Below are 20739 nucleotides of genomic sequence, written 5' to 3' on the forward strand. Positions count from 1 at the left end.
CAAAATTTGTGAAGAAAAGTCACTGGAGGCCTTTGGTAACAACCAACAGGATTCCACAACCCTGAAGGCCAGGATGTTCCTTTACCTTCCCAGGGAAGGGTAGGTGAGGCTATTAGACCTTTAAGACATGTTGCTATCAAAGAGGTTAGACACAACTAATGATGGTGTTTTCCTCCAAGTCACATATTCAAAGCAGGTACACAATATGTGGTTTTCTTGTGTTTTTGGGTAGAACATCTTGTTCCTGTTTATAGAAAATTAGGAACATCCTCTTCTTCAACAGCATGGGTTTTATCACATAAATAAGATTCTCATAATTTATTTTATTAAGTCAGAGCCTGGGCCTTCAGCTTCTAAAACAAATTTCCCTTCACCTCAGTTAGTTTCTACTCACAAAGTACCTCTTTTTTTCTCCTATGTACACAGAATGGTTAGTTTGCATCTTTTATAGATGCTTAATATATGGAATATTTGTATAGCTAAAATGCTTCTGAATATTAAATTCAATTTATTATTTTTCTTAAACTATTTTAAAAAGCCTATGTTTCCATTCTTGAAGCCCTCATTTCTCTGTCACCGTCACCAGTACTATTTCTTTACAGATTTCATTAATAACAAAACCAAAAAGGGACCCTCGGCCATTCGACCCATAGCCCCCTCTCCATCTTCCCTCACCCTTCCACACCAGCCACACCAAACTCAAATTTGCTCACAGGTCTCCTAATACCCGCCCTGCTCCCTGCCACCTTCCTATGAGGGAAAGCCTATTCTTGGCTAATTCTCAGTGCAAGTACTGCTGATATTCTAAGAAGCCTCTTCTGGCAATTATCCCTACTCCATCCTGCCAGGTAGTACACATATTACTTCTTTTAATTCATTGCTCTAATTTCTATATTATACTGCAAATTCCCTGGGGGCAAATGATGCCTTCATTTTCTTTACATTTCCAAAGCCCAGCACAATACCAGGTATATAGTGGGTACTCAAGAGATGGCCAACACATTGTGGATAATTCTACGCCACCCATTAAGTCTTAAAAAAAAAAATAAAAACCAACAAATTCTTAACTTGGTTTAGCGGGTATATAGTTGTAAGCAACTACATGGTCATTAGAATTACTTTTATATTCAAAATGTGTTTAATAAATTAAAAATGGGCATAGCAATACCAAATTCAATATTGTCAAATGCAACATGAATTCCTGATACAAGCAACAAACATTAGCCTTTTCCCCCTTGACTTACAACCCTCTCTTCTTTTTATGCTTATGCCTCTTGTTCTCATAACCAAGTAGAATGTAAGTTCTTCAAGAGAGGTCAATTCTATAGATGGGCCCTTGATACTCATGACAATTCTGAGATACCTTGCAAATTACCAAACTTATAAATATCATGAATTTGTAACTTCATTTATAAAAGGTAAGTAAAGTAAAAGTTAATTGACCCCTTTGGACTTATCTGATGAGATTTAGCAGGGGTGCAATGAAAAGTGCCGCAAAGCCAAGTTGGGATGCAGGCCTGAATGGTCGACGGAGTCCCATGCTCCCACGCATCTGGCTCAGAGTGTGTGATTCCTATCAGTGCCTCGCCTGGGACAGAACTACAGGCCATGGACTTTCTGTGTTCAAACTATCAGCACTCAGTTTGTGTGCTAATGTTCTGATTTACATCTTTGCTTTTTCTAGGTTGTCAAACTTTTTTTGTTTCAGGTCTCCTCCACACTCTTAAAAATGATTGAGAATCCTAAAGATTTTGGTTTTTTTGGGTTATAACTTTCACTATTTACCATACTAGACACTGAAAATGAGAATTTTAAAAATACTAATTTCAAAATTAAAATAATAGATTTTACGTTAATGTTTTTATAAAAATTATTGTACTTTCTGAAAGAATAAAATTATAGTGAGAAAAATGACATTGTTTTACATTTTTGCTAATCTCTTTAATATCTGGCTTAATGGCTGTATTTTTACAACTGTCTCTGAATTAAAACTGCTAGGATGTGTTGTTTTGGTTGAGGTGCATAAATAAAACTTGGTCTCACAGATATATAGTTAGAAAATGGAAGAGATATTTTAATACTCTTTTCAGATGATTGTATATATTCTTCTTTAACACCAACAAAAAAACTCAGTAAGTGGTATTTTCTTAAAGGTTAGTTGCAATGTGGAATCTGAAACTCTATCAATGAATCTTTCATACGTCATTATATTAAAATCCACCATTCCATCTAGTACTTTGAATGGATCATTTCCCCATGTGTGGTTTTGGTTACAGTACGTACTGGTCATTTGGAAAATACTGTTCACTGAGTTATGCAGATTTTCTAAATGTTCACACATTTCACTATACAATATTTTAAAAAAACCTCACTTTTGCTTATATCACCGTTGATCTCATTAGGAGATCTTCAAAGGTTGGGGAAGCTATCAAGCTCACAGCTGCAGATGGCAAGTTTTCCAAAATTCGAATTTAACCTTGAAAGCTCAAATTTTCTCCTTGGCAACAAATACTGTCAATTGTTTTTCTTAAGTGTTAAGTTCACTTTTTCAAGAAATGTTGCCAAGTATTTGCCAACTCAAATATGAAAAGCCATCCAGCTGTTTATCAGTTATTCTTTCAAAGTAAAAATGGTATTCCAAGCAAAAAGGAGCTAGTTCTAGCAGGCAACTCAGGTGTTTAAATGCCTTTTCTCAAGATAACCAACCACACCTCAGTATGTAGCTGCAGTGCTTTAGGTGTACTTCCCATGTGTTGCACAGAAGATTAAAAAGCTACATACTCAGAAGTCGTGATTTAATAAAATTAATAATATATGCAGCTTCATCGAGGACATTCTTATGTGAAACCACCTCCCCGCAGCCCTGCTCACCGCTTCTTAACTGTGAGTGCATGGTGGTGAAGAATACAGTGACTGTCAGTACGATTTGGAATTACTGCCTTGATTCGTGCTAAGGCAGCAGCAGTGTTTCCACCATTGCGTTTGGACCATCTGTGTAAATCTCGACACAGTGAAAAAAGGAAAGAACATTCTAGTATTATTATGAAAATAGTCTTGAGCTTGTGGACTCCCTGAAAGGGTCCCAGGGACCCTCAGGGGTCCAAAGTTTACACTTTGGGAACTGCTGCCCTGGGTTGCCTAGCACCGTGCCTCTTGCACGGTAGTTATTTCAATACCTGGTTGCTGAACAAATGTTTGACTGAAGCTTGAATTTAGAAAGCCTTGTCTGACTCAGCATCCAGCCAAGCTTTTCTGCACCAAGTTATGGAACAGATATCTAAATTAAAATGATTCTGCAAACAGAACCTTGAAGCCCAATACTTAACTGTGCACAGCTGCTCTAAACTTAACTTTCCTCTAATGACAAAACTGGCTTCTTCCTCAGCAGTTCACTGAATGGACAGGGCCCGGTGTCGCAAAATTCTAGGAGTGAGGCTGTGCCGGGCTGCTGGGCACGACCTGGTGACCAGCCAGAAACCACTTGGCTTGGCCAGGCCTGTGGCTGTGGCTAGACTGATTTAGAATTGGTTACATTGGGAGCAGCATGATAATCCTGATTTCTTCTTGTTGTGCGCCATGTGGACTTTATCGAAGTGCCCAGTTCCCATACACTTGGCAAGGAAGTGTGGGGTTCAGAGGTCAACCAGTACCATGCCACTTGCTTACATAAAAACCTCTTAGCTTGATTCTCCCTTGAGGTATGTAACAAAACATCCTTCTGAAACCTCTAGGGGATCGATTCCCTCCCCCTCTGTTTCCCTCCTGGAGTCACTCAAGAACTTATTTTAATGGGGGTCTGGTGAAGAGTAGCAACTAAAATCATGGGAGAATATTTAACCCCGGCTCACTGTTGACCTTGATCATAACCCTTCCCATGTTTAGCCACACCCTCAAAGGCAGCTAAGTGGCTAGAGTGCACGATATTGTTCTGAAGTTCAACTGGATACCAATGATGACTGGGGAAATATAGTTTTCCTTTCCTTCCATAGGTTTCTGTATAAAACTCCATGTAAGCATTTGCTGTCTTAAAGAATTCCAAGATGATATTTTACTGATTATATCCATTTTTCTCAAATAAGAAATTAGAGAGCATATAGCATGGGCATGTGGTATTAAGTCAAAAGGAAGTCTATAAATGAGAGGGGGTTGTTAAACTAAAAAGAAGAAAAGTCAAAGGATTTTTAAATGTGAGATGTAATGATAGCTTACCATTTTCCACTGGGTCTCATTTACTTCTTTGTATTGCAATTCATATTCCAGGACTATCCACCCCTTCTGAACATCTGCATTTGGTGGTGGTTCCCATCTCACTTGGATATCTGCATGAATCCCTGTTAAACTGATGTTCAGTAAAGTCCAGTTGAGGCCAATGGGTGGATCTGGTTGCACTGGGCATTTCAACAGAGAATTAGTACACAGACACAGCTCGATATTAGTGGAATGCTTTCTTCCGAAGAGACTGTTACTTTATACATTTTTATTATTCAAACTCTTAATTCTTCCAATATTCCCACTTTATGGGACAGTATCATTTTTTTTAACATCTTTATTGGAGTATAATTGGTTTACGATGGTGTGTTAGTTTCTGCTTTACAACAAAGTGAATCATTTTTTAACTTAAGGATGATCTGTTTTTAACTTAAGGATGATCTGTTTTTAACTTAAAAAAAAAGCCCCTATAAAAAACTTCTTTTTGAGTTTAAAATCTGATCTATAGCTATTCTTAAAGATTTGCCATGTTTTACACTTCTTTTGGCTCTGGTAGGATTAATACTTTGGGATTTTGGCAAAGGAATTCACTTTAACTCAGAACTGAAGGAAGAGAGAGTCAGAAAGATCTATGGTATTTAAACATGTCGCTGTTTTGGAACGAGGGATGGAGAAATCTTTTTTCTTCCAAGCTGTATGTGACCTGGGGCAAGATCTTTCTTATTTTCTTTCTCATTTCTTGTCTTTGCCACTTCTGTATGGCTACAGAAGCACAATCCTTCCAAACACTCAGTAAATACTCCTTAGCTTGTCTTCCTAGCCACATGTGATCATTTCTTCAGATATAAAATGAAGGCATTACACTGCTCTCTCAAATGGTAATGAATCAGTGTTTTCTGTGTTTTACTTAACTGCATGCTACTGACCACTGTGGAGTAGATACTACTTTATAAAAAATGAGAAAGTCCCAATTTGACTAATCATGACCACATTTTGGAAATTAAATTGAAGGGATTTGCAAAATAGCTAAGCTACCCACAACATGATAGTTATACCTCATCTTTCTGGATTTGTTGGGGACTGATGAATTCTGAAAACCAAAGCTTAACCCTTTATATGACTGAACTATAAAAATGTTTTTAATGCAAAGTTGTCTCCAACCTATTACTCATTTTGCATCTTACAAATCTTCCTACTTTAAATAGAGGATATAGAACTGGGTCCTTTTTGAGAAGGCTCAGTACCACCGTTACGAGCATAATAATCACCTCTTCCTTACTTTTATGCTTATTTCTAGGTGCCTTAGTTGACACATTACAGTGTGAGAAACACTCTGAGATACTTAAAAAGCATCTGAAACTGAATGCATGCAAAGGCAAGTCTTCTGCCTGAAGCTTGCTCCTCTTCTACCTTCCCTGGTTCTGTTAATGGCGACTCCATTCCTCCAGTTGCTCAGGATAAAAATTCAACTCTTCCCGGACTCATCTTTTTTTTTTTTTTTTTTTTTTTTTTTGCGGTACGCGGGCCTCTCACTGTTGTGGCCTCTCCTATTGCAGAGCACAGGCTCCGGACGCGCAGGCTCAGCGGCCATGGCTCACGGGCCCAGCCGCTCCGCGGCATGTGGGATCTTCCCGGACCGGGGCATGAACCCACGTCCCCTGCATCGGCAGGCGGACTCTCAACCACTGCGCCACCAGGGAAGCCCCTGGACTCATCTTTTTTTTCACCATCCCACATTCTGTCAGCTGTACTTCCAAGATACTCCCCAAATCCACCCACTTCTCATCAGCTGCATGGCTCTAACCTGGTCCTAGCCATTATCATTTTTTTTGTTGTTGTTGTTGTTGCTGCATTAGCCTCCCAACTAGTCTCTTCCTGTGGTCCTTGTCCCCCTTCAGTCTATTCTCAACACAGCCCTCAATACTGTGGACATGGTGGTCATCTTAAGTTAGGTCATATCACTCATCATTTAAAGCCTTCCAAAGGCTTCCTATCTCACTCCAGATGAAAGCCAAAGTCACACATGGCTTAAAGGGTACCTTAGCCTTGACCCTCTGACCTCTGGGATCTGGTCTATGACCACGCGCCTCCTCGCTCTCTGTGTATCCCCTCGCTACCCCATGCTGTTCCTTGAGAGAGCAAAGGCATGCTCCCGCTCCAGGATCTTTACCCTTCCTGTGCCCTCTTCCCTCAGGTGGACACGTGACTGTTCTCTCATTTCCTTCTTCACTCAAGTGTCGCTGTCTCGGTGAAGCCGTGTCTGATAACGCTACCACTGCAACCTCTCCAGCATGCTTTTCTCCCTCCCGATGTTACCTCTCTTCCCAGCATGGTCTCTTTCCACCCTCACTGGGAAAATGTCCCACTAGGGCAGACGTTTTCTGTCCCCAGCACCTAGAACACTGCCTGGTCTAAGGAAGAGACTCAACGATTGGCTGAATAAACTGAATGAATGACAGATGCCTAAGTAATATGACTTTAAATCCAAAGACGAGCCCTGTGAGGTCTAGTAGAATACATTCATAATACATGAGGAAGCTGAGGCTTGTGGCTGTCATCTTCAGATCTAGGTTCACCTCGGTTCTTTGTTGTCTCTCACTCTCAGCTCCCTCCCTACCTGCTTTCATGGTAACTCTGCCCGTCATCATCTTTTGCCTTGATTATCGCAAAGTCTTCTAATCCCCATACCTCTAGTCTGTGCTATTCCAATCTACCCTCTACACTGCAGCAAGACGAATTCCCCTGAGACAATAGTACCATGCTGTATGGCTTTGAGGTTAAGAGCATGGGCTCTGGAGCTATGCTGCTTAGGTTTGAATCTCAGCTCTGCCTACCAGCTGTCTGACCTTGAGCTAGTCACTGATCCCCTGCTTTGGGGATCAGTTTCATCATCTGTAAAATGGGGATTATAATAGAACCTATCTCACACAGTGATCATACCTGATCTATGGTAAATGCTTTGTAAGGGTTAGCAATAAATATCCTGAGGTCATTTCCCTGCTTAAGCATCCTCAAATGTACCCCTGGGCAGTAAGGTAAAGTCCAAGTTCCTCTGTGGGGTACACAAGATCAACTGATGATTTCTCTGGCCAGCGAGTCAGGCCTGCCAAACTGCTCCCGAGTCTGTGAACATTCTGTGCTGTTTGTCACTTTTGGAACTTAGTCGCTGTTGGAAGACACAGTCCATCTTGTATAACTGGCAACTCCTCCTGATGCTTTAAGAAGTAACTGAACTAGTCACCATCTCTGTGCAGCCCTTTCTCTACCCTCGGGCCCAGTCAATCATTCCCACCTCTGGCCACAACCTTGGCTTGCTGTGCATTCCACACACCTTGAGTCCGGCACCTATTGTGCTGTATCACAATTACTTGTTAACCTGCCTGATTTCCCTACTTGACTGCGTCTTACTCGTTCTGTAGCCAACACACCCAGCACAGTGCCCGGCTCATGGCACTCGGCAGGGACAGGGTTAGAACACGGGTCTTGACACAGTAGTCTTTCTACTACCCATTTAGCCACTAGACAGCTACATCTATTGACGTTAGGGCATATGTACGAATAGTTCCTCTAAACCGTATAATTGGGTTCTCTTTTCTGCTTGGTACAGTTTTCTCAATCTTCTCCCTCAAAGTCAGGCTATCAGATTTACTTGTTTCCATCTGCAACTTCTACCCACACTCTCTCTGTCTCTTCCAGTCTGCTGATGCCTGGGAAACCACACACAAGAACAACACATCTGAGAGAGGCTCCAAGGAATTCCTATAAGCAACAAATGAGCTTTGTGGATAGATCTGAGGCAACGTCAGCTACTCATGGTCCTTCTTTGATTCTTTCTATTTAGCTGTTTATACTATTATAGTATAAACATGAATATTCCAATTATGGTTGTTTGTTTTGTTTCATTTCCCCTGTGTCCACATGATGCGCAAGGGATACGCTGCTTGGAACTTTCACTTCGTTCACTGAGCTGATTACCTCCAGTGTTTGTTTTGAGATCTTATAAACATGTCTTTAAACTGATTTTGGCTGTTCTGTCCATGTAAAATTCCAGAATGATTATGCCTTGTGGTAAAGAAAATCTAGGCCTTTATTATAGCAGTGACAGAGATCAAGGCCAATGTATTTCAGTAGATCAGAATATAATAATCATACCAAATCATTAGGAGAGAAGGAATCTTAAGAGTGCGTTGAGTTTGTCCCTTGCAGCAGCACACAAGAATATAATCCAGCTTTAGCGACCTTCTCAAGGAAAAGACTCCATAAGACTCCTATTCTTTTCTTTACAACATTTACTGCCAGATTTCTTTCATGTTAGAGCCAACCCAAGCTCCCTCTGCCCTTTCTCTCTTGTTCACCAGCTGATCTCATGCACTGTAAAGGAGACCGCCATCCCTCTACAGAGTGCAATGACACAGTCTTCCTATTTGCATACACTTGGACTTTGCAGCCTTCCCCACTTATTTAATCTAAAGCCATGTCAAATAAAACACAAACCTGTGATTTACCTATTTCCTCAACAGAGAAACACTTTTGATCCACAGTATCACCATTGCTAGTTAGCTTGATACAGTAGGGGATCCAAATGGAGGTATAAGATGAATTAAAGTAACAGCTGTTTTCTCCAGCAGAGACATAATCGGGGCATTCTTTCCATTCTTGAGTCCATTCTTGAGTGCTCCTGAAATGGAGGGTAAAAAAGGATGAATTGTTCCCCCAAATCATGCCATAGCTTAAGCCAAAGCAAGGTGCTTGGCAGTCAGAGTCAATAAATTGGGACACGACTATGTTATGAGCAAGTATCTTAGTGGCACCATTTCCAAGAAGTAGCACATCTGTGGACTGATGATCAGTGTCTGTAGACCGATAGAAGGCCATTTGGTACTTCTGCCTATACCAAAAGCATCCCTTCATTGACTGTGTATAATGAACCAGCTCCTAAATTAAGTGATTTATTGGTAGGTACTTCATTACCCCCATTCTGCAGATGAGGGTTCTCAGGCTTACAAAGGTTTAAAAATGTTCCTTTATTAAAATACTGCAGAGAGTCAACCCCCAAACTATAGAGATTCCCAGAGAATAGCTGAGTCTTTAAACCTGGGTATTCCCCCAACTCATGGTAGAAGAAACTGAGGCAGCACACTGATGGTGTTCTGCAGGCTGAGTGACATGGAGATTTGGGTGGCCCTGAAGTGGACAATTGGCTACCGCCCTACTCTGAACTGCTGCATCCTGTGTCCATCTCCCCAAAGCTGTCCATTGTTTGGGGGGGATGGTTTCCTGTTGCCTCGAACTCCTTCCCATTCTCCTGATTTTTTTTCCTTAATTACATGAAGAGCCACGGGAACATTTCAAACATGCTGGACATCCAGGTAACCTTTAAGAAACATGGGAGTCCTAGGATTTTCCCCTCTACTCATAAAAGAGACAAAAGCCATGGACCCAGAAATTAAAAAAAATTCTCCAAACTGAGAAAGCATTTTTCTTCTCCATTTTGTAAATAGAAATGGACATTTAATTATAATATCAAAAAAAGGAAAACAAAAATGGGCTGAACTGAATCAATGTGTTTGCCAGCAGTTCCTTTTTTGGTTTCTCTACAAAGAACAAGTTCATCTTTTCCTATATCTTCGATCAGATAAGAACAAACAAAACAAGTCATGAGGGATAGATGGACACATGGAGAACACTGAAGAAATCAGAAAAGCTACATCTCCATATTTAAATTCTACCATAGAGTTATTCACCTCTATCCCAGTCTACAGAAAGCATCATTTACCCAGATGACTTAGAACAACAGCAGGATGTGTGTCGAAGAAAAAAGAGATGCCAGGAAGTTCACTGTGGGAGGACGTCAGTTTGGGGAAAGGATATTCCCTGATCAGCTGCTAAAGGGGACCTGAACAAAAATGCAGAGCAATCCAAAGATCGCTCAGACTCAAGTCCATCCCAGCAGGAACTGAGCAAACATGTGAGACAATGTGACACAGCTCTCCTCCCATTTCCCATCTGCTTGCCTGACTGAATGACTGAATTCAGCAAGCCATCACTGGGTGTCTCCAATGCAAGCAGTATGTAAGCATGATAGCTGGCACTAGCACTGTGTGGCTATAATGATTAATAAGACTTGATCACTACCTTCAGGCTAGAAGACGACTCAGAAATTACCATCCGAGTACTTTCTTTTTTTGTCTCCTTTATTCAGTATACTGATATTTCATAAGCATTGATTATATATAAAACACCATGCCAGATATTATGCGGGATTCATGTGAATTACTCCTGCCTCAGGAGAATGACCAAGAAACTGTATTACAAAGCAGTGTGGCTAAGTGTTTACACATCGTACTCACTGGAGTTAGAAGAGGGAATGATTGCTCTGGCTGTTCATGGAAGGCTTCAAGGTGGAGGTAGTGTTTTTAGCAATCTTGAAGGTGGGTAAAAGTTTAACAGATGGCAACAGGGAAAGGAAGAGAGGGAAGAGAAGGCAATAGAATCATTGGGAAAAACTTTCTTAAATTAGAATTGCTACTTAGGTGGGGTAATTGATTATTTACTTACTCTTCACTAGGCTATCGGCCGAGAAGGGGGTTTACAAGTCCAGGAGACATAAAGCCAGGTAATCTGTGGCTGAGGGAGAAGGGGGTAGGAATGACCTTGTGTCGGCTGAGGTGCTTGGGGCTGGCAGGCCAGACTGTGGAGGTCTGTGAGCATCACCCCAGGGGGATGGGTGCTGGGCAGCAGTGGACAGCAAGGACCCTGCAGGCTGTGGGAAGGCAGGATGAAGAGCTGGGAGAAGACACATGTTTCCTTCTTTACAGCTGTTTCCCAAGTTTGGCACTAGGAGGAAAGTTGTGTAACATCAGGGGGTCCTTGAAACAGCTGCTTGTCAGCTGTTGGAAAGAACTTGGGATTAACATGGACAGTGAACTGTTGCTTAATTTCTGGTTGAGATTCTCAGAAGCTGCATACTCTTGGATGAGAGGGAGATTCAGCTCTGATGGGAAAATTAAGCGGGTAGAGGGTAGAAGGAAGAATCGTGTGTATTGTGTGTATGTGTTTAGAATAGGAAAAAGATAAAAAAGAACTATCGATAGGTGGGTCATTGAACTATGGTATGGTTTGTTTTATCTTGGCTTTCAAACAAAATTAGAGTACAGTAAAGAGAATGGTTTAAGAGATTGCCCAGGAAATGAGGTTTCCATATAATAGTAAAGGACATATCAAATGTATTTAGCATAACTGACAGTATTAAAGTGACTATTAAAACATTCTAGTGCTTAGCAGGTCTGGAGTTGTAATAGGGAGGTTAGCTCTGTGTATTTCACAGTTTCTCAACTTTGGCTTGTCAGCACCCTGGTCCCCATGGGGACTGTAGGAAAAACACTGTTTAGATTGTCCCCAACCCATTAGCTCCACGGAACAAACAACTTAAAGCACTTATCTTAAGCACAATAGATCCGGAAGAGCTAGTTCAAAACACAACTCCCAACCCCCTCCCTCACTAACTGAAGTTGAATTTTATTTTAAATACATATTTAACACTTCTTTTTAAACTATTAAATTTAGAGAAGAAAAAAATGGGGGCTTCCCTGGTGGCGCAGTGGTTGAGAGTCCGCCTGCCAATGCAGGGGATGCGGGTTCGTGCCCCGGTCCGGGAAGATCCCACATGCCATGGAGCGGCTGGGCCCGTGAGCCATGGCCGCTGAGCCTGTGCTCCGCAACGGGAGAGGCCACAACAGTGAGAGGCCCGCGTACCGCAAAAAAACAAATGGACTCACAAAACCGATGCTCTGTTGCCTGCCTTCACTGGGTTGAATTTCTCTACAGATGACCAAAGCCCGTTTATGGAAGCTACTCCCTACACTTAAGTGCTCTAGGTTTGCTCCCAGACTGGCTTGTCACATACGGTGAGAACTATAGCAACAGCCTATCAATAAAAATCAGAATAAAGAGCAGAAGAAATGCTTTCCACTTAAAGGTAACCAACTGGAAGAGAAAAAAAAAAACCAAAACAACATCATTTATGTTCTAAGGGCAACTGTTTTCATTATCTCCAGATCATGCGTTTTAGGCTTAAAATTTAACACATTCCTTAAAAAAAGAAAAGAAAGTAAAACTGCTCTTTCTCCTTTCTAATTTCCCCCACCACCTTGCATGGAAAAGAAACTTTCTTTTCAAAAGCCGGGGTAATTTGGGGAGGGGGTTTGGTGGGGTTGGGGGAGAGAGAATCTTTGAGACTGAGTCTTCACATGCCCACTTCTTTGAAAACAAGGCATCTGCAGGCAAAAGGCTGAGAGCAGAGCATGCTGACAGGCTCCTCTTTTTGCCAGGCCTGTGATTTGCATTCTTGCTGAGTCCCCTCCAAGCTCAGAGGCTGAATCGGGCACGGTCACCATCACAGGGTGGCACAGACTGTTCTGAATTGGCTGCCTCTTCCCCCAGCTCACCTGGCCAGGAGCAGAGCCAGCCAAGCCTGCAGCTGCCTCTGGGCCCGCGCTCTGGGCCTGACGTGTTTAGATTCCCTTGTGCTTTAGCTACCAAGGCCAGGCCGGGAGTGCATCAGCCCCCTCCCTCTCCTCCCCGCCTCCAGTGCTCTGGCTCTGGATGGCATCATGTCACAGTCTCATCTCTGTATCAGGGATGGGGAGTCATGATTCTATAGTCCCAGGAGTTGCCTGGGAACTGAATTCTAAGAAACAATGACAAGAGTCAGAAAATGCATTTGTATTTTCTGCTTTGTGTAAGTGGGTAACATGAAGGCAACACATTTGTACTCTAATCGGTGCAGTCCTGGTAATGTATATTCCTGATACTCCTAATTCCCTTAATTCTCCCCTTTCCAGAGACACCGGGCTGGGCGCTCATGTTATTTTGGCTAAGATATTCAAAATAGTTAAACGCTTATAGAGAAAACACAAAACACTGATTTTGCCAGTTTGGTAGGCCCTAATTATGAGGTTGTACTTAGGGGGTTGGAGGATGTGACAATTTCTTCCCCTGGGATCCCAAACTCTACTAGGACAATAATTGATGACATCTTTCTGAATAGATCCAAGACTTTCCCCCACCTCATCACACTTTTAGTAGCATCTCTACTGGCACAGGGCTGGGTTTGGACCAGGGATGCTGAAAAGCCTGGGCTGTGCTGAGAAGGCCTGGAGGCAAAGGTATGTGGCCCTGATGGATGGGGTAAGGGACAAATATATATTTGTGAAGGCTGCATCCTGTTGGATCTTTTTACTCAGGTTCAAATTTGGTGAATATTAGGGTGGTGAAAATCTGTTTTCATAAAGTGGGCCCAACTGCTATTTCTCTCTTTATTTTAGTTAGTTGTGCCAGTATGAATAACCTATTTTGTTTTGATTGAGCTCTAAGCTGCTGAAGCAAAAGTATGAAAATTGAACTTACTAAATCTCTCTTCATTTAACAATAATTTCAGAGGATATTCAAAAGCGCTACCAGACATTTTTGCTTCCTTTCAAAAGTGTTACCAGACATTTTAGCTTCCTGTCCAAATGTATGTATACAAATCAGCTTTGTCAGCCGGCCCCTACCTCTCTGCAGTATCAGCCTCGCTGGGAAAAAAAGTGCATTTGGTGCCCAACCGTCTCATCTCTGTGTGCCCTTGGGGGTACATCTGAGAGACCTCTCACACACCTGGAAGGTGACTAAGGCCAGTCCTAGTTGCTAATTCAAGGTATTTATTTGCAAATTAAGCATCCAGCTCTGCATTAAAAATGGTCTTATAGCACATCAATAATCATAAGCAGTAAAGAATCAAAAATCACTTTTGTAGCCCAGCAATTAGAATTCTATATTATTTTCAATTATTATCCCGCTACCAATAATAGGAATAGCAGCTACCATTTATTCAGTCCTTACTAGGCTTGTCACCAAGCACAGTGATAAGTGTTTTTCATGGATTAGTTAATAGAACCCTCACAAGAAGCCATGTGGCAAGGTCTATTATCTCCATTTTGCAAATGAGGCGGCTGAATTGTTGACAGACTGACTAATCTGCCCAGCATCACTCTGTGAGCGAGGGCCGGAGCCAGGCTGAAACGCGAGATGGTTGGCCCTGAGCTCATGCCCTTAACTGCCTGCTGCCTCTACCTTTCCTTTCCCCGCTCCTCTGGGGGATTGAAAGCACCATCCTTGGACAGATGACCACCACCAGATCAGGGGTCTCCACTAATCTTGCATCTTGGCAAGAAAAGAGGAAAAGAGGAGATGATAGAGTGTTTGAGCCTAAAATTTTAAAAGCAAAAAGGTACAACATGAGAGTAAACAGAAATGGAAATCGTGCCAGGTGAGGAGGGGTAAGAAATGAACGACTCGGGTGGTGATCACGTTGGAAGATCTTTGTTTCACTTTTCCCGTTATTTTACAGGACCATCAGTAAAAATGGAAGAGAGAAGTATCACAGTCCCTCACTGAATGAAACTAATTTAACAGGGACACAGTCTATTTTCTACATAGGAACCAGTCTTTTAAAACACACATCTTTAAAAAAACCCCTATGGCTTCCCACCACAGAGAAAGTAGGCTGCGCCGTGGCCTGCAAGGCTCGTCTCAGTCTGGCCCTGCTAACCCTCTGACTTCTCCCCCATTACTCTCCCTGTCTTCCACCTTGTACCATCCGGCCTCCTGCTTTCTTCCTACCTGCCACATCGGCCTCAGGGCCTTTGCACTTGCAATTTCCTCTGTCTGGACAGTCTTTCCCCCAGATACTCACATGGCCTCTCTCACCTCATTTACGTCTCCGCTATAATGCACCACAGAGGGGCCTCCGATGACCTCCTCATTTAAGATGTCACCCGAGCTCCTGACATACACACACACACACTCACTTCGTTCACTCCCCCATATGCTCACGCACATTTACACATACAGACACTCATGCACAACCACACACCCCCACACTCACACATATTCACACGTGCATACTCACCCACCTTCCCACATTCATGCAGTCACACTTGTGCCCACTTTTACACACTCACACACATTCTTACACTCACAAACATGCTCACTCATACCTTCACACACTCTCAAGCACATGCATATATTTACACAGTGCTAACACTCTTTCTGGCTTTACTTTTCTTAACCATGTTGCCAGCTGACATTTAATTTTTTAATTAAAAAAATTTTTTGTCTGTCTTCCCCCACTGGAAACAAATCTCCATGAGACCAGGGACTTTATCTTTTTGTAATCACTACTGTAGCTCCAGGGCCTAAAACAGTACCCAACATAGAGTAAGGGCTTAATTAATATCTTTGAATAAATGAATGGGTGAATGCACTTAGGTCATCAAAATAGGTTATTTCCGTTCCTACCCCTGCATGTCACTCAATACGTTTTAATGAGAAAGTCCGTAGAAGAGAAAAGTCAGAAAGGCACGAAGCCTGCACCTTCTGATATAGAACAGCTGTATGGATCCTGGGCTCTGTAAACCGTGATGAACCCCATCTGTCCAGTGGCATGAAAAAGTCTCTAGTTCAGGTGAACGGCACTTGGTGAATTTAGGCTTCCCGGAAGAATCTGCAGAATAAAAAGAAAAGGCAAGGCATGATATCGGGAGGGTAACAGATGGTCCTAATGAGACACATACTTAAAGCGGTCAAGAACAAGCACTTCTTCTAGAAATGCTGTTTCCTTGGGTCACAGCTACAGAACTGCTGGCTGCCAGTTATTTCTCTGTCAGTCCCGATTCCAGGGACAAACCATTTTGTCTTTATTTCCGACATTATTTCTTGGGGCCTGTTTAAGAAACCAGAGCTAGAGATGAGGATTTGGGCACAGGTAGTTTATTTGGAGGGTGACCCCAGGAAAGGGAAAGAGGGACGTAGGGAAGGGAAAACAGCTAACAAAGTGTCTGCTCTTTGGCTCGTGCCCATAGTGGCTGACAGGGGTCCAACCCCACAGAGGTCCCTCTGAGAAGCTGTGAAAAGTGTGCCTTCCCTGTGTCCTCGACAATGATGGGAGCCCAGGGCGTTTATCCACCAACTTCCATCGGTGGAGGGCTGCCCTGGAGGTGTTAATGCCACTGAACTTCTAGGCTGCACCTGCCCATGGGCTGAGGGTCCGCACCTGACTTCTGAGAAACCTAGGCAGGCACCCGAAGTGTGCCCAGCAATGTGCATGGTGGCAGCTGCCCACCATGGATGGCTGCGTTGGGCCCCAGAGAACCACAGAGGCTTTTCTCTTTTTACAGATGTTTGATAAAGTCACTAATGTTTGCATTCTTTTAAAAGATTCAGCCAGTAAACTCATTAAATAGGTATCATTAAACAGATACCTACTTTCAACAACTTGTGCATATATATACGTGTCAATTCTAATTTGGGAAGCGGAGAAAGACTCCTGTGTGTTAGGATATTAGCCAAGCTCCTCTGCATCTATGAAAACTGCAGCTATGAATGTGCAGCAGGTCTGAGGTAAAACTAATTTTTGTATATCAATTTTCATTATTCTTCTGACTTCCATGGCCATTTTGGAGACTGTGGTCAATGTTTATGAACCCACTCAGAGCACTGAAGCACTGGAGCCTGTGTCATCTATTACAAATGAAAAAGGTGTATGTTCCTTTAGGCAAGCAACTATTATACAGTAGAGTTCCTGGAAAAGTTCCTTTTTCTATTAGCTGAAGCACTGGAAGTATTATCTTTTAGATCCTTCCAGAAAATCAGTGCTAAATAAACCACATCTAAACCACAACTAACATGTTTTAACACCTGCAGGGTTGAGGGGAGGATTGCACATTCTGACTGTATTTTTGAACAGAATGTGAGAAGAGGAAATACACCAGATTTCCAATTGAGAGATTTGTGATGTAGTCTCAGCTCTGATACTATTTAGCCTTGAACTTCTCAAGTCATCTGGACCTCAGTTTTCTCAATAGAGAGGCTGGAATAGATGAGATCCAAGGTACTTTGCAACTTCACTTTTACAATTAAGTGACATATACAACCACTAATAAAAATCTACAGAATCAAAACATAATTTTGGCATTGGCGCCCAAACCACCAGAGAACACCATCCAGGTTCCTATATTCCCCGTGCAATGAGCCTGCCACATAATGGCAAGAATAATAAACCTAATATGAAAACTTGAAACATGAAGGGAGAAAAAAAACCTTTGCTAGCTGGGGGAAAAACAACTTAAAAAGAATTAATTTGAAACACATTTGGCTTGCTTAAACTTACTATCCTTGTTTATTCTGTTTCCTTTTAACTCCAGATATATAGAAAGCCCCATATTGTCCTGCATTCTAAATAAGAAATAGGAAATTCATGGTTGTGGTGCTAATGTGATGAAATACGTGCCCACAGAGGAATCCCGATGTAGGCGCAGTGCAGCAAAGCTACTTTTTTAATGTCTGTCTTTCATTGCCTGCCTTCCTTTCCCTATCTTCCTCCTTTCTTTCTCCTTCCTTGCACCCTCCTTCTCTCCTTCCTTCCTTCCTTCTTTTATGGCTGGGTATGTGCTGCTAGGTGCTGTAGCAGACAGCCTCTCAGATGGCCCCAAGGATCCCTGCCTCCTTCAATCCTCCTTGAAGGATCCCTATCCACAACCTTGAATATTTCCTCCCCTTGAGTAACTTGCCTCGAACCTATGGAATACGATAGCATTGAGGGGATGTCACACCTGTGATTAGGTTACAAAGGATTGTGACTTCTGTCTTGCTAGCTGACTGAGTCTGTTGCTGGTTTTGCTGAAGCAAGCTGCCATGTTAGTGAGGACCACAGGGCAAAGAATGGAGAGTGGCCTCTGGTCCACAACCAGCAAGACGTTGAGGCCCTCAGTCTAACAACCCTCCAAGAACTGAGTCCTGGGAAACAACCATGAAAGTGAGCACGGAAGCCGATCCTTCCCCATTTCAGACTTCGGATGAGACCACGGCCCTCGCTGGTACTTTGAGTGCAGCCTTGTGAGAGAATCTGAGGCAGAGGACCCAGCTGATGGATTAATTTGGAGGATGGATAAGGAAAAATATTACCCATAGTAAATATCTGAAGGCTGTTGATATATTGATATAATAAACAAATTCAGTATATATCAGAACTTCAGAGCTGTGTTTAAGAATGACATAAACTACTTTTCTTAGCGAATGAATATGTCACAGTGAGTGTGGGAAAGTGGGTAACTTCTCTTCTGGAGGCAAGAAGAACTGTAATACAACTGCTGCTTCTCTCTTGCTCAGACACCTCCTGCTTCAGCTGTTATCACTGTGGCTGAAGACATTCAACCTTCCTCAAGTCCAGTTCCTTTGAGTCATGCTCAGGTTTCCCAAGTCTGAGAGGTGCTGGCCTAACCTTAAAATGAGCACCTGTCTATTTGATCTGAAAATCCCAGTAGAAACTTGTTTTGTGTTTCACTATGAAGGCAATAAATGGTTATCATACACTCTGAGGTCCTCTCTGATGAGCCACACACAGTCATTTCTAGACTAGAAATACTTCCTACTCTCTTGTGATGTTTTTTTAGCCTAAACCTACAGACAGAGTAGTACACTCTTAAAAACATCTCTTAAAAGAATGTTTCAATGGACAAGTGAAGCCACCTTTGGCCCTAAAGTAATTCTTAGAGAAATGAGTATTCCATTCAAGTGGTCCCACATCCTGAAGAAATGTTAATGTGTTAACACTGATCAGCATTCAAAAATCTTGACCATAACCTTGGGATTCACTTTTATTCTCTCTGGAGCTTTCATTTTGAAAATAAGGATTGTAGTGACATATTTACTTTGTTATCATTACTGTGTTTCATACATCATGCTACATATTGTTACATCATGTTGGATATTTATGTAATCTCCTTTAATACTGCTAACAGTTCTAGAAGGTGGGTACTATTTCCACTTAGACATGGGTGAAACTGGAGTTCCGAGAAGTTAAGTGAGTTGCCTGTGTTTATATTGCTGTTGTTTGCAGAGGTGGGATTAAAACACAAATCCTTGTGATTTCGTCTAAACTCTCAGCACTAGTAAAAAATAGCTTTTTTGTTAGACAATTCTCTACTGCTTCTCAAGAAATTCCCAGAAAGGAAATATGACCAGCTCAGATGTGCTCTTAACTAAACTCTCAGAAATCTGTAACCTGGCAAGCCCTAAGAGCAGCATTTCCTAACTGTGACTGCACATCGGAATCGACTGAGGAGTTTTAAGAAAATACTGATGCCTTGGTCTACTCCCAGAGGCTTGACCCAATCTGTCAGGGGTGCAGCCTGGGTATTGAGATTTTTTAAACAATAGGTAGCCCAGGTTGAGAGCCACTGATGTAGAGAAATAAAGTTATATGTAAGCACTGAAAAGTCAGCTTTCCACATTATTAGGTTCTCTGATCAGTTCTAGCAGAGCTGCAGATCAAGAGTGACCTCCTTTGAGCCAAAGGTGCAACCTCCTTTGAGCCAAATTCTGGAGGGTGTGGGAAGGATGTGAATTAATTATGACCTTAAAAGAGTAGAATAACTGTTCACAATGAACGCTTGGAGAACTAAGAGATATTTTAAATATATGTGTGAAACGATACATCCAAATGCTAAACCTGCCCAAATTTCTGATGGGCTATAAACTGGTAATAAGAACTAACTAAGAATAAGTTAAACTGATATTCCTACTGAAATTATTCTCTAGAAATCTTGAAGAGAGTTTTACTAAATTCAAGTTTTGAAAAGTCAATGGAATGATGTTATGTTCAAACCTACGATGACAGAGGGACGGCATCAGAGGGGCTGGGAGGCGCCGCTGGTGGCAGCACATCACCTTTGACAGTGACTGTGCCTGATTTTGTCAGCCAGGTTGGCTGGGCCTCCTTTCCTGCCCAGTGGCTCTCCCCTTGGAGGAACATGATCTTCCTGGGCCGTACACAGACGTCGAACAGCTGTTACATACTGAGATAGTCATCTGCCTTCTTACCTTCCGTTCTCTCACCAGTCATGCTTTTCTATCCTCAACTCATGACAAAGCAGAAACAAAAGCCAAACGAAATCACATACAAGTTCCCAACGTGTGCTTGGGGGTTTGGGGTTAGAAGAGAAGGAAGAAGAGAAGCAATTGAAGTGGGAGGGGAAGGCTGGAAGGAAAGGAGCCTTTCGGAGGAAAGGACAACCTTCTTCCGAGAGCTCCAGGTTGTGGAGGGGAAGGCACTCAGCAGCCATTTGCCCTTAAATGTACAACCTCCACTGCAGCCCGTCGTGTGATTCAACTACTGTCAACAGTCCTGGCCAGTTGTTATCACCCCTGAACAGAGAGGCTGGGGACTTAACACCTTGTGAAGAGACAACCTTGCCCTCTGACCAAAGTCTAACTGAACACAACCAGTTGAGAATTTCCTTTTGAGTTGGGCAGCATAGACAAACAGTAAGGCAAGGAAAGAAAACAAAACAATAGTCCTTAATATAATTAAGAATTAAAACTTGCAAAGACATACTAAAGAAAACAATTTTATAGAAGAGATAAATGAACTTCATAAATAAATAAATGGAATGGGCCAAGTGGTTGAACTGTATTTCTAAAATGCTACCT

The 20739-nt window shown here is 42.2% G+C and overlaps 1 protein-coding gene across 6 annotated transcripts in view; it reads right to left on the minus strand.

Moving 5' to 3' along the window:
* GHR (growth hormone receptor) overlaps positions 1-20739 on the minus strand; it is a 283086-nt gene that overhangs the window by 19409 nt on the left and 242938 nt on the right. For all 6 annotated transcript variants that reach the window (XM_049708184.1, XM_049708182.1, XM_049708185.1 and 3 more), the window contains 3 exons: positions 15625-15754; positions 8715-8887; positions 4210-4388 (listed from right to left, as the gene is read on the minus strand). In XM_049708184.1, the coding sequence (XP_049564141.1) occupies positions 4210-4388; positions 8715-8887; positions 15625-15754 (482 nt within the window). The remainder of the gene's footprint in view (positions 1-4209; positions 4389-8714; positions 8888-15624; positions 15755-20739) is intronic.

This window comes from Orcinus orca, chromosome 3 (assembly GCF_937001465.1).
Source record: "Orcinus orca chromosome 3, mOrcOrc1.1, whole genome shotgun sequence".
Taxonomy (NCBI): domain Eukaryota; kingdom Metazoa; phylum Chordata; class Mammalia; order Artiodactyla; family Delphinidae; genus Orcinus; species Orcinus orca.